At 34.6% G+C, this 15,325-nt stretch overlaps 1 protein-coding gene across 3 annotated transcripts in view; it reads left to right on the top strand.

Annotated features, from left to right (window-relative positions):
• Positions 1–15,325, top strand: part of LOC149781843 (phenylalanine--tRNA ligase beta subunit-like) — an 82,334-nt gene that overhangs the window by 21,421 nt on the left and 45,588 nt on the right. For all 3 annotated transcript variants that reach the window (XR_016414801.1, XM_089936030.1, XM_089936031.1), the window contains exons 4-5: positions 3,889–3,945; positions 10,911–10,989. Coding sequence is in view for 2 of the 3 variants with exons in the window: in XM_089936030.1 (XP_089792156.1) it covers positions 3,889–3,945; positions 10,911–10,989 (136 nt within the window). In the remaining variant the exon portion in view is untranslated. The remainder of the gene's footprint in view (positions 1–3,888; positions 3,946–10,910; positions 10,990–15,325) is intronic.

The raw sequence follows: 15,325 nt of genomic DNA, 5'->3' as shown, positions 1-15,325 counted from the left end.
AAATCTGCTCATAGCATATATCTGTTCATAGTATATATAAATGGAAACCCAAGTTCTGCTTAGAGTCATGTAAAACAAATCCCTGGAGCAGTTTATACAGCTAATTGTCAAAGAGAAAATTATAAAGGCAAGTTGGTTAGGTATAAACAACCACCATTTTGCATATAATTGGCTGACAATAGTAAAGGTGATGTGTCAAGTGCTTTGTGGGAACACATTAGACTCATTTGCATAGGTAAAGATCAGAAAGTGGACCAATAAAATTTATTTTAAGTTATAGGAAAATCAAAAGGATTAATGTTGAAGAATACAAATTGTTTAACTTCATTGAGAATGTTTAATCTATCTTTATTAAAGAGTATTACCAAGTTTGTCAACAATGGCAATGTTTCTTTGAAGACGAATTTTACTTCGCATATAAAATGCAAAACTTGATTGTTTGAGTGGTTGGAATAGTGTTAAAGGATGATTCATTTCTCAAGGCAAAATATCAGAACACATTTACTGTGATTCAGAAAATAATGAGATGTAAGTGAATTTGCAAGCAGTGCCTTGCAGCAAAACTAAATAACTTTATAACTCACAGTTTGACTTTGTGAAGAACAGCAGTGAGGGAGAACATTTCATTCTTTGTACTACTGCAAACTCCATGTTAACATTAGTCATTCTGCACTGTGGAACATCCATCAACATTGCAACAATGCCTGTACATAACATAGGGACAAACCAGAACGTATTCACCATCCCAACAATGCCTGTACATAACATAGGAACAAACCAGAACATATTCAACATCCCAACAATGCCTGTACATAACATAGGAACAAACCATTCAACATCGCAACAATGCCTGTATGTAACAGAGGGACAAACCAGAACATATTCAACATCTCAACAATGCCTGTATGTAACATAGGGACAAACCAGAATATATTCAACATGCTGAATTGAACATTCAGATTGGTTCTCATTATTATTATTCATTATCGCAATCCTGTTAATCTGTGAATCAAGCCATGTTTGTCAGGGTGATCTTAGACTTGAAATATAGTAATAGGTACTTGGTCATGTTTGTCAGGGTGATCCTAGACTTGAAATAGAGTAATAAGCACATGGTCATGTTTGTCAGGGTGATCTTAGACTTGAAATAGAGTAATAAGCACATGGTCATGTTTGTCAGGGTGATCTTAGACTTGAAATAGAGTAATAAGCACATGGTCATGTTTGTTAGGGTGATCTTAGACTCGAAATAGACTGATTTAAAGAGTAATAAGCACATGGTCATGTTTGTCAGGGTGATCTTAGACTTGAAATAGAGTAATAAGCACATGGTCATGTTTGTCATGGTGATCTTAGCCTTGAAATAGACTGATTTAAAGAGTAATAAGCACATGGTCATGTTTGCATGATTGATTTGTGTTGATGAAGAGATGGCACTAACACCTGCACTGAACAAATCATGTTTATTACTGCTGTATTACAAGAAAAGATTATATTCCTACCTCCCCCAGCCCCAGTGAAATGGCCCATCACAAATGAGATGTATAGTTTGCTTTTGCTACAGAGATAAACAATTATCTCATGGTCAGACTGCATCTGAAGTACAATTCTGATAATGCTAACATTATGGTCAGCAAGATCAACAACTTTGTTCTGATGGATTTGCTAAATGAATCCAGCAGGGAAGTTTGAATAACAGTACCATCCTGAGTCTCTAATGATTGCAAAGGTGAAAACAAATGAAACTTGCATTATCTCCAACATCCCTTCTCCCACCCACCCCCACCACCACCACTACTGATAGCAGCAAAGACTGCTTCCAGGTATGTCTACCAGTTGTTTTCATGGGACATCACAAAATATGTCCACTTCCATGTTCGCCATTTTGATTCCCTATCCACACAAACCAGTACTCGGATGCGGGAGGTTGCGGATTTGAACCCCAGCTGAGTCATACCAGAGACTTTTAAAATAAAATGGTACTAACATCTGCCTTGCTAGGTGCTCAGCATTAAGAGGTTAGTGTTAGGACTGGTCAGCCCGGTGTCAGGATAAGACTGGGTGGGAGACATCATGCTACATGTCTGCAGCATGATGCCCCATTGCTAGACATCACAATAAACTGCCATACTGGAGTCATCATTATAAGCAATATGACTGAAATATGGTTAAATCTATGTTAAAAATCCAAAACAAAAACATACACAACACACACACAAACCAGCATCCAAAAGCATTGTTCTTCCCACATAATCATGAAGGCTCTCATATTTTGTGTAATCATATCCTAATACACACATTGTGTTGGGTACGTCATTAACCACATGAGACATAATTCATGATTTTACCCCTTTTTTTCTTCAAATAAAACATTGAAAAATTCAACCATCTTTGTTGTTCTTTCATAAAAAATATATCCGTCAATGAACAGACACATAAACAAATGGCTACACAAGCAAGCAGAAACATGTAATGATTTTCAATTTACATGGACTGAAATCAATCATCTGATTATAGTTCAAGTTAAAAAGCCAATCATTAATATATAATTTTGTATTTCTAAAAGCATTTTAAGAACACTCCATTTTGACACAAAGTCATGTTCTGCCAGGCAAATGTTTCATTTTAATACATGATGAAATGTCTTTGAGCAGTTCTCACTTTCATTCAGTATAATCCTCCATCCATCATCTCCCCCACAAATACAATATTTGACTGTGCTTATTAAAACTGTTTGTCAGCTGTCTTTGACACAAGCACATGCTTTCGCAAAAAGTATTTGTATATAAAAATTCTGGCACAATGCACATGCTGTGAAATTTTTATTCTGTGACTGATACTGTATCCTGATTATCACTGTTTGGAAATACTCTTTCAAGATGACAATCTTCGAAACATCTTGCAAAATATATTTTTCAATCACAATATTATAAAAAATAATTGCATTTCTATTTGATAGCAATATTTGTGATTGCAGTTCAACTTCAAAATTGCCTTTCAATACAATCCAGGAAATTTTCAGCTTTATTTCGTCTTTTGTGCTATTGGGGCACTTAATTTGAAGTATTATAAATCTCTGTATCATTTTGATTAAAAAGTATCCTTATCAATGATTAAATCATATTTTTTCTTGAATATACGTGATGACTGTTAGGTTTGTTAGGGAATCAAAATGGCAGAGCAAGGTGTAATTCATTGTATTTGCATACACAATCATGATGTCTATGAAAACAACCCATAGTTTGCCATCCAACAGATTTTAAAGACAACAGCTTGATGTATGTTTTTATCTAATGTAAGTATGATTGTGATTATATGAGTGTTTGCACATATTTATTATGGATTTATTACCATTTTCATTAGGCCTGCATGAATTATGGATCGCACATGTCTATTATGAATTTATTATCATTTTCTTTAGGCTTGCATGAATTATGGATTGCACATATTCATTATCGATTTATTATCATTTTCTTACATGAAATGTTAGCTTATTCTCAGTTGGAGGATACCACTTTTTTTGAGGGGGCATGGATATTTGTTTATAAAGGTCAGTGTCTCAAATCAGTTGATTATGAGTTACGTCTATGCTGTGAGGCATTTTTTCATCAAGTGATTAATTTGAGTGGCTGGTCTTGAGGTCATAATTCTGGTCGTCATATTTTGGTTAAGAACAGTATATATACAAAGCTTCAACAGATGTGATTCGCTACATCTGCACATATTAATCAATTCTTATGAGTGCCAGCTGAGTAATAAAAGGCCCATTATAGGCCTCTTGCTTCTGAGGATGTAAAGACTTAGAAAGACACATTATTCTTTAGACTTGCTCTTTTCATGTTGTTAAAACCACAAATATTTGCCTTGCTATCAATTTTTTCCATCCAGGTATGATTTGCTGTGTGTGGAAGGGCTAATTAGAGCCCTGAGCATTTTCCTTGGAAGGTAAGTCTAACAAGTTTGCATCTCATTTCTTCATCAAGTATGTTACCTGATCACAGGAAGATTAGGAATTACTTTCTGCTATCTCCAGAATCATCAATTCAATGGACATGAAAATGTCTGTTGGCCTATGTAGGACATAGACAACTGGAAGCAACTCTTATGGATTATCTCCCATTATTGTGCTAGATGGTGACCTGAAACCCCATATGTGATAAAACACTAACTACATGGCATCATATATTGACAGTTTGATCGACATCTCAAAAGATGAGTTGACCTATTTGAATATTATTTATCTTACTATTTGTATCATTGTTCATAATTTTGTTGCTGCTTTGTTATTGTCATTGATGATTTGGTTAATTAACTCTGTTTATAGAATTTTTCTTTCCCGGTTTTTGATGGCATTTTTCTTTATGTAGACTCATAACTATGCCTACATATACTTGACATTTATCCTTGCACTTTATCTTTTTTAACCTTTCATTTCTTCATCTTTTCACCAAATTGCTATCGGATGCATACCACAATAGATAAGGATCTTATCACTGTCAATATATCCACCTGTCATAAAGTGGACAAGAAAGTATTTAATGCCACTTTGAAATTGGTTAGAAATTTCATTTTTATTTAATTCCTTCTCAGTCTGTCATCTCTGGCCATTCTGTGCATGCGTGATAATGCAGGACATAACCATTCCTGGGATGCCGCTAGTCACATTTCCAAGGTTAACACATCACACGATGACAAATTCTCTAGCCACTACCTGAAATTCGGACCTGTTAGATGGGATACTCACTTGCAGCCATTGTTGCTAAGCAGCACCACACTGTAACAGTGCTCTCTTGCTTTTCATGTTTTATGGCAGGATTGAAAAAGTTGGAGCTGCCCCATGAGCTATCAATCCAGATTGCTTTCTCAATGTTTCTTCTCCAAAAGCCATCTCAGAGAAAGGAAGAAAAATAGAGAAACTATAGATGCTATTCTCAGGTAAGAAAACTCTATAGAGGTCAGGTGAGTAATAGAAGGTCATACCCACCCACTTCTTAAAGGCAAACTGGGACAGGGGAGTGAAAATAAATGTTCTCCTTTCCTAAGCTTCCCAACAATAAGCAGTGACTTGCTTTCACTACTGCCTGCTGTGACCCACCTGGTGGGTGCATGACTCATTCTATTTCGAGATGATTGGAGCAACACAATTACTGGTTGCTTCATTTAGTTTTGGATGGACTTCAGATCTCATTTGTCAAACTCCCTCCTCATACACCCTTCTCCTCCATGATTAACTCTCCCAGCAATTCTATGGGTAACACTACAGAAGAAGATCAACACTTTATTAGGGAAATGGGCAATAGAGAGAGTTTAAAATCTGGCACCCCACAGTTTCTGTCCAATATTTTTTCAGGTTGTATAACCCAGTGGGAAGCTACAACCACAGTAACAGATCTGAGCAACTTAAATCATTTCATCAAAGCACCCTAATTCAAAGTGGAAACAGCAAGGTCTGTCCATTTCTTCATCCACTGCAATAAAAACATCTTGTCAGATCCTGCAAATACCTTAGTTTTGGTAGAAGTGGAGTGACATGCCATTTTTGAGCACTCCAATTTGGTCCCAGCCTCAGACCTTGGGCTTTCACCAGAACAACCACATCCACAATGACTTTGGCATACCTGAAGGATATTCTACAGAAAAATTTGGCAAGTATGGTTTTTGTTGAAGACACGAACAACCTCCTTTCACTTCTTTTGCAGTCTAGGATGGATAGTAAATCTGGAGAAGTCAAACCTTATTTCTTCCCAAGATTTCATTCATTAAGGTATGGAGTTTCTAACCTGTATTAATATTGTTTGTCTCTGTAACATACGCATAAACCAAATTGTTCGAGCATCTCAGTAGACCTCCTCCAACAAGTTTCTTCAGCTCTCAGCCTCTTCATTGCTGGGGCAGATCTCATATCTTTAGGCAGCTTTTGCATGTATCCCTTGCAGATAGCATGCCTCTTTCAGTGGTACCCAATATCTGATCTGCTGAATAACTGCATCATGAATGGTAACACATCTTGTCTCAATGGCAAAACAATGAATGACTAGTGGTGGGAATCCCATTAACGGTCCCACAACCACAACCACAACTCAAAATCTGCTCAGACACCTGTTTGCCAGGAGTGGAGGCATTCTTGCTTCCAACCTTCTCGATGGTCATTGGCAGGTGGTTAGATCAGAAAGACTCTCTTCACATTGACTTGCTAGAAATAAAGGCCGTTCTCCAGGCTTCCTGAACCTGATTGGATCAAATTCATTAAAAGACTCATGATTAGGTCAGACAACTCAACAGTGGTGAGTTACCTCAGCCAACAAGCAGGAACAAGTCACTAGATCCTCACATTCCTGTATGGGAATATATACACTGGTTATTTGTAAGCAAATAATCATTCAAGTCCAACACATCTTCAGCAGATTTAGTGTTCTAGTGGACTTTCTATGAAGGAGAGGCCAAATGCATCATGGACTATGATCTCTCCATCTCTCTAGCATCCACTGAGCCTGTACCCTAAAGGGACAATTAATTGTAGATTTGTTTGTGAGAAGATGTAACAAGCTATCCACTTTTGTCTCATAATTCCCTGACCCATCTACCATCTTGCTGAAGCATGAAAGACATGTTTCCTGAACCCTATGCCCTGTCCGTGGATTCAGACAACCTTCAAATCTAACTGGACAGTTTGGTCACTTCAATGATGCTGTCCAGCTTCATCACAAAGAATGAACTGTCTTCCACTGGTAATAAAAATATATCATTAAAACTGCTTTGTTCAATCAATCCCTCAAGAGATTTGAAGTTGCAGGACCCAGTCTGTATCTACCTCAAACACATGGGGAACATTACAGTCCTGAGTGACAGCAGAGATGTTTCCTACCAGTGAAGGCAGGAAGCAAGATATAACCTTAAAGTTCTTGCAACTTGGCCATAATTACTCTGACCTCAGTCTCAGGGCCATATTTAAATTATGAAGATTTTAGCTCATGAAATTTGAGCAATTTATACAAGCTTGGCATTTGAATTGCAATATATTTAAATTCAAGACACATTGGAGTGATTGGGTTGGCATGCTAGTCTATATTCTTCAGCTTCTATTTGTATGACATGTCCTCTCAATGAACTGAGCTGTATCTAATCAAACTTCTGGTTGCCAGGAAATGATATCAAAGAGGATTTATGACACTAATACAGGATGGATCAGTGGCTCAACATTTCCTCTACCTCTTGCATATCCTCCTAATGTTAATGTGATTGGGTAATGTATTTGACAGAAAAAGGAATTTCATAGTAAATTATATTTTTCAATAATACTTACCTGATTACATTACAAGCAAGACCTCCCACCCATCCCTACAAATATGAGTATCATGTCTCAAGGATTGCTCCAATTACAAACTGATGACATATAGGTTATGTATCAACACCCAGTGGGATTAAGGAGAGTTCATGTATAAGAGTTACTGCCCCTTGTCTATATCACCTATAAACAAAAAGCTGTTTTCATATCTATAGGAGGACCGGGTTCCTGAAGTAGCAGAAAGTAATTCCTAATGTTAATTTGATCAGGTGTTAATTTTCAGAGAAACACAATTTACTACACAATTTCCTGTCTTTTACTGCAGTTTTTCAACAATCTCTGTAAGCTTTTATTATATTGTGATCTGCCCAGGTTTGGGCAAGGTGGTTGGCCATTGATCAATTCAGAGTATTGTCAGTTTTTTAGCTGGTCCATAACTTTCTGATGGTTGGAGAGATGTTCATGAAACTTTGTCCAAATATATATCATGGCTACATGGTGCATCTTGGACCATAGCCTGGACCCCTGTCACAAGGACACAGTCACAGCAAGGAAAAATGTAATTCGGTCACTTGTATCCTGTTCTGGAGTATAAGCTTTTAACCACTAAAGATATTTAAATGAAGCTTTAGCCAATTAAATATCATGTATAGTCATGTGATCAGTTGTATAATTGACAGTGTGTCACATTCCATTTCCATGCTCTCTGCCTCAAGGTCAAGCTCACAGCATGGAAGCTATAAATCAGTTATTTCTATCCATGTACAAGTATAAGTTTTGAAAGGAAGACGTTTTTGATGAAACTTCAACCTTTTATGTATTTTGAAATGATAATGTATTATATGCCCAGCCTGCCTCAAGGTCAAGGTCACAGCAAAGGATAATATAGGTGTTTGCCTTGTTTCCATATCCAGGCTGTCATGTACTTTATAACCTGGATGCATTTGTTGTCTAGTGAAGAGATTTTTGTCATCATTGCATATATCTCATTCACTAGGCCATTAATATAGTGGTTAATTGTATTAACCAGAAAATACTCTAAAATTAGAATACCCGCAAATAAAAGGGAATTCACAGTATGTCAGCTTTGATAATGAAACCAGGGACCACTGATGTGCAAAGCAACTGTGCAACTTCTACTTTTATTGTTGTTGAGGTGCCAGTATATGTATTAGTTGCATAACTCTTATAAACACATACTGGATATTATCAGAAATTATATCCCTTGACCTGAAACACATACTGTACAGTACATATCCCTTAAACTAAAACACATACTGTACAGTACATATCCCTTAAGCTAAAACACATACTGTACAGTACATACCCCTTAATCTAAAACACATACTGTACAGTACATATCCCTTAAGCTAAAACACATACTGTATCATACATATCCCTTAAGCTAAAACACATACTGTACAGTACATACCCCTTAATCTAAAACACATACTGTACAGTACATATCCCTTAAGCTAAAACACATACTGTATCATACATATCCCTTAAGCTGAAACACATACTGTACAGTACAATCTAAATTATGGCAGACAGTGTTATCAGATAAACTGGCTACTCTGGACCATCCACATTCTTTCTGGACCAGTTTCACTCTTAATTTCTTTTCAGTCATCCAAACTCTGACTGATGTCTTACCAATGCTTCAAGAATACAGATTGTCTTGAGTTTATCAGTGGATGAGAGTTTTCATAGTTATTGTAATCAATATAAGATAGAAATAACTGGTAATTATAATATATGTTAAATGCATTTTCATTTAAATTGAATGTTGTGCTCAGATCAGTGCTTATTTGCATTTTGCCAAATTGTGAAAGTACAAATAGTTAAATCAGCATTGATAGATGCCATAACCATTTTAATTTTAATTTTAGGAAAGAAAGTGCTATATACACTTGCATATAAGCTGAATAAATTAGAAAAAATAAAGGCATGGAATAAAGGGAGGGTCAGCTTATTCACTGGCCAAAGTCTAAACTTGAAAGTTTTAATGATTTTTTTTGTTGACTACCATTATGGCTTTAAATTTTGGGACATGAAAAAATACTTTTCCACGACCTAAGATGTATATGCATGTGAGAATAAAAAATATTCTTGGTGAACACTTGCTAAACTGTTATAAACTTCTATGATTTCTTTTATTTATTTTGCATGTGCATATTTTCTGATTTCTCCAACACAAAATTTTGGTGTCTCCTTTGTTTATAATTGGCGGATTCGTCTTTTGTTGTCCGACATCAATACAGTCCAGTTAATCATTAAAACCCTGAAACTGGCTTGGGTTAGAAGTGAGTTTTGACCGGCAGCTATACCAGTACTTTGATGTGCAATTGCCTTTCACTCCGTAATATTAGCACAATTACCATATTAGTTTTGTAAAACAGGGTGTAAGGTCACTTACATCAAAGCAAACTACGACTCAATTTTTACGGTATTAGCATAATTTTCATTATTGTATTTTGGATTTATCAATAATGTTTAGTGCAGTGGTGTCCATAATTTGAATGCAAGGGATGGACTTCATTCAGCAGAATGTACTTCAGTCTGCACATGTGCAGAACTACAATCTACATGCGGTGGCACCATTATGGAAATATGCTCACTAGCCTAATTGCAAGTGTTGAATCAGACCATATTGTTGTTCATTCTTGTCATACTGAGATAATATTTTAACGAGTTAGGTATTTACAATTTCAAGGCAAAATAAAAACATAACTACTGGTACACTGATATAAAAAGTGTAATGCAATAATGCATAAACAAACAATAATTGAGTCAAAAGAGAGATGTAGTGTTACAGCAGCCTGCAAATGATCATTTCTTGTCATCATACGATCAAGTTATACATAAATCTTAATTAAGGAAAACCCGTAAGAAAATAGAAAATTAAATAAATTTATTACTTTTCAAACACATTTACCGGTATATCGTTTCTGTGTAGCACTCGTACATGCCTACCCCAAGAGAATTATTCGGGTAATTTTTGCTAATTAAGTTTGCCTAAATAAATGCATTTAGAACTTACCACATGTGATGTTATCTAGGACCTTTGGGTTGGCTTATATGCAGGTCATGCACTTTTTTGTGTTATACCCATTCAGTTTGTGGGGGTCGGCTTATACGTGAACAGGTTTGTATGTGAGTTTATATGTACTGTATTGCTCACATAAAAGTCGAGTTTTAACAGCAAACCACATAGACCCAAGTCTATAATGCACTTGCAGATCAGGGTCTATGTTGTTTGTTCTACTGATTACTCCAAACAAACTGCATAGACACAGATCTGACAGCATATTATGCAGTTTGCATTTGGATTTGTCTTATAAGTGAGTATAGATGGTTATTCTCATCATTTGATTCATCAGTTTATCAGTAAGGTGGATTCATTCATTTTCATGAAAGTGTGAATTGTTTTTGGTTTTACAAATGGTATTATGTTCATAGGCTTTTACAGTTTTTATATGTCACTCTGCTTCTTTAAGGGTGGAACACCTATGTAAGTTTTGAAATTAATTTTTTGGATCAACCATAAAATCTATGAAAATTTGTACATCACAGATTAAAACTGAATTCACATATATTTAAATTCTAACCTTTTTTTCCCCAGCACAAAACATGCACCCCGATACAAAGCGATTCTTCCAACAGGTCAAAGACCCCTGCAGCAGCTCAAGATTCTGCCACCTGTAGGTGTTTACTGTATTTATTTCTTTCTTCTCTTTTAATTGAATATATTTTTTTGGTAAGAAATATTTTTTAAATTCCTCATACATTTTAACCACTTCATGTAGCAGTTTTGTTAGACAATTATATAAAAGCATTTTAAGATTTTTTTTTAAATACGGGTATTTTGTTTTCTTGCCTGTCAATGCATGTGTGTATGATTGCATTTATTTGTGCAAATCAGCAGCTGGGTAGAATGGAGATCACTTTCTCTTGTCCCCTCCCCCAGTTTGATATCATCCATCACCTTCTTATCAGATCACTACAATATTTAACTCAACTGTGTTGTTTAGTATCATTTCTTATGTATTTTGTTTGGATCAATTTATTTGTAGAAAATATAGAGAATATTTTTTTCATGTGTCAATAGAAGACATATTTCATTGTGTAGTTCAAAACCAAGTCTCCAGAAACCTTTATATATACTAGACATGTCCAGCAGTCTTGTGTGACCAATTATCATACCTTCAACTCTCATAATGGGAGAAAAAAGACTCCCAATTTTTGTGGTTGTTCAATGCCTAACTCCCAATTTAATAATATCTCCCAACTTTTGCAGAGAACTCCCGATTATTACATTGTCTGTCAATTTTCATTTCTTCTAAAAAAAGATCCTACCATAAACCACAATAAAAAATAAGCCACAACAGTAACATTGTCAGCAATTAGTTAATCTTTCTCAAGAATGATCACTGTGAATGCTGTAGCATCTCCATTCCCACCAAAGAAACTTGCATGAGATAACATATCGCATTACTGTGCCATATATACAACATTAATTACCATCATTAAATTAAAAGAAGGAATGAAGAAACAGTGCCCTAAAAAAACTAATTCAGAATAAATATGTTATTTAGTAAACAAAGTTAAATTCCTTTCAAGTTGAGAAAAGGAAATAAGGTGGGATATAAAACATGGGAAAATGGTTGCCACATCAATGGTAGCTTAAGATTGCATAGTTACAGAATGGGGCATTGTTTATTTGCCAATGGACTGCTTACATAACACACTCTGTAGAACATGGTTTATTTGAATTATGTCAGAAAGTTAGTCATTTTCACAAGATAATTGCAATGATAAGGATTAACTCTTAATTGGTCATGCTGCCTTTCTTACTTGTTCACTTAAGACTAACCTTTAGCTATTGTGCAGTTTGGCCACAGCTGACCAGAATATGAAAAGAGGGCATGTCCTGGAGTAAAATAAGCTGTCACAGGGAGAAACGGCATGTCCTTTGAAAATTTCATTCATATTGGACCTGGAAGATTGGTCAATATTTAGTGAAAACAAGGCTTAAAAAGGGCAGTGAAAACCCTCCAATTTTAGGTTCCAATTTCCCTAATTTTGATTCAGTCTCCCTACTTGGCTTTTGAAAAGTTTACAGTTATGCAAAATACCCTGTTGGACATATCATTGATATGAACATAAATCTTATTATATTTAACTTTGCAACTGTGCTTCATAATTGCTTCCTACTCTTAGCTTCACACTTCCACCAACAAGCCAGATGAAACTAAACACAGTTGTGACTGAGTGATCCTATCTATACTGAAATGCATTTTGTCAAGCATCAGACTTTTTTACCACTTTACATTGTCAGCATTGTTATAACTATATTATCAAGCATCAGACTTTTTTTACCACTTTACATTGTCAGCATTGTTATAACAGTATTGTCAAACATCAGACTTTATTAACACTTTATATTGTCAGCATTGTTATAACTATATTATCAAGCGTCAGACTTTTTTACCACTTTACATTGTCAGCATTGTTATAACAGTATTGTCAAACATCAGACTTTATTAACACTGTTATAACTATATTATCAAGCATCAGACTTTTTTACCACTTTACATTGTCAGCATTGTTATAACAGTATTGTCAAACATCAGACTTTATTAACACTTTATATTGTCACCATTGTTATAACAGTATTGTCAGTCACTTTACATTGTCAGCATTGTTATAACTATATTATCAAGCATCATAATTTATTGCTACTTTACATTGTCAGCATTGTTATAACAGTATTGTCAATCACTTTACATTGTCAGCATTGTTATAACATTATATTGTTGCTGCTTTGTTTGAAGTCAAAGTGATAACAGAAACAAATAGAAAAGTAAAAGTCAATTAAGCAAGCAAAACACCTATCCAAGGTTTCCTAATTGGTTCTTCATAATAAAAATAGACAATCAAATAAGTTTGTCAATGAAAATTGCCACTGATTAAGTAACTAAGAAGACAGAGCACTATCTCTCCTATGAGTTATCATAGATTTTTAATACACACAACAAGCATTAGCCATCATGAATAACAGAAAGAGAGATTATCGGGAAGAAACTTTAACCTGATAGAATCCAGACATTTCAAGAGCACAAGTGATTGGACCAATTCTCATAGCCGAGAGACCACAAAACATTGATTGCAGTGTGTTGTATGTTATGTCAAAAGCAGAAGCAGAACAAATTTTTTTTTCCTTCCCGATGTTTCAATTTTTGGAGTGAGTTCTTGGTAACTAAGTGCATTGTAATTAACATACTTACTCCTCAAATCTTAAAGTTTGGGAAAATAGCAGCATTCTTGTTACTGTATGTGGCAGAGTATCTGATTTGGCAGAAGAAGCTATAGCAATACTATTTTGAAATGCCTATTCATTGTGAAATAAAATCTTTTCAAGTACCAGTCACTGAATGAACTCAGCTTAATTTTAAATTTACTTACAGGGAAAAGCTTTGATAGAATATAAAGTCTTTCTTGTATTATGCTTGTCTATAATGGACTGAAAACCAGCAAGAGATCTAAACATTATTTGCTGTTTAAAAAAAGAATAAAAAACACTCAAAACCACTAGAATCTTTCAAATATAGATATTTGTTTTAACTCAGACTAATGCATTGTTTTTTACAGTGTATCGGTATGTGTGCCTTTTCTATGTTGATTGTTCCATTTCTGAACCACTTTTATTATTGTAAAGTTTCGTGTATGAAATACTGCAGTTACACAGTTTTTTACAATGGCATTTCAGTAATGTGCTAATTTAATTATGGATTGAAATGATTGTAAGTACATATAACTAATTAATACATACAGCACTATATCATACATATAACACCATATAATACATATAACACATTATATATATATATACGCCAAACTACATACCAGTTTTGTCCCAAGTCAGCAGAGAGAACAAGTTTGAGATGGTGTAGGGATATGTCAAGGCTGTCAGGCCAAAACATGTTCATAATGCATATCAAACAAGTTCTTTGTTTTGTATTTATTACATTTCCTTTTTCATTACATTCCTCTTTTTATGCTTTCTGAGTATCAATAGCTTTACATTATGAATGAAATTCAAAACAAAGTGGGATTAATAAAAGTTTGATTCACTGCATCACAGAATATCTACATGCAAATGTCAAAGAAGGCAATTAACTGAGTAGTTTGAATCTCAGGTGTGTGAAATGGAAATATGGCTTGAATGACAGTATTGAATTCTATATCAATCATATAAGATTAAATTGGTAGGTAATTAAACACTATCATTTATGAAACAAGATGAAATCTATCTGGCTTTAATTAATACATGATAAGACATTGTCTTTTTATTATATACCGCGAATCTTGCTTCTGAAATGAGCTTTGAAGACTTAAGACATTTTTTATCCTTTCATGCATTCGTAAGTTTGCTTGAACTTCAGTTGCATTAATAGCCTATTCATAAATCTAGCAGAAATATTAAGTTAGATCTTGAACTATTGTAGTAAATCAAATTTTTTATATCTTATGATGTATTTTAAAATGCACAAACATAACATTAAGTTGCATTAAACAACACACTATATTTTGACATTACTGACAAGGGGTATAACTTTGTTGAGAAGCAGATGGCTCAGTTTATTAATATTGGCCAAAATACTTGTTTTCCTTGCTGCCAGTGTAACTCCCAGTGGGAATATATATTTAAATGTTGCATGGCATGATGGGAAATTTTGCATTTTTACAGGTTAAAATCAAAAATATATTTTTAAAATGTGAAAAGTATAAGAGCAAAGAAATATTTCATGTGCTTTTGTTTGTTTATACTACCTAAAGATAATAACATAATTTCATAATCAGCAGTGTTTCCTTTGACTGCTATCAATTAGACTGCATTCAGTGGAATGTTCCTGATGTAAAAACTGCACTTTCACTCTTAAACGTTTCAGCACATAGTTCATCTTTTAAAATTGAGATTTAAGACTTTTGCATATGATTAAAGCACAAATTCAGCAATCCCTGTTTGCCATGTCT

Source organism: Sinohyriopsis cumingii, chromosome 15, assembly GCF_028554795.1.
Source record: "Sinohyriopsis cumingii isolate HCF-2022 chromosome 15, ASM2855479v2, whole genome shotgun sequence".
Taxonomy (NCBI): Eukaryota; Metazoa; Mollusca; class Bivalvia; order Unionida; family Unionidae; genus Sinohyriopsis; species Sinohyriopsis cumingii.
This window is presented reverse-complemented; position numbering and strand designations above follow the sequence as displayed.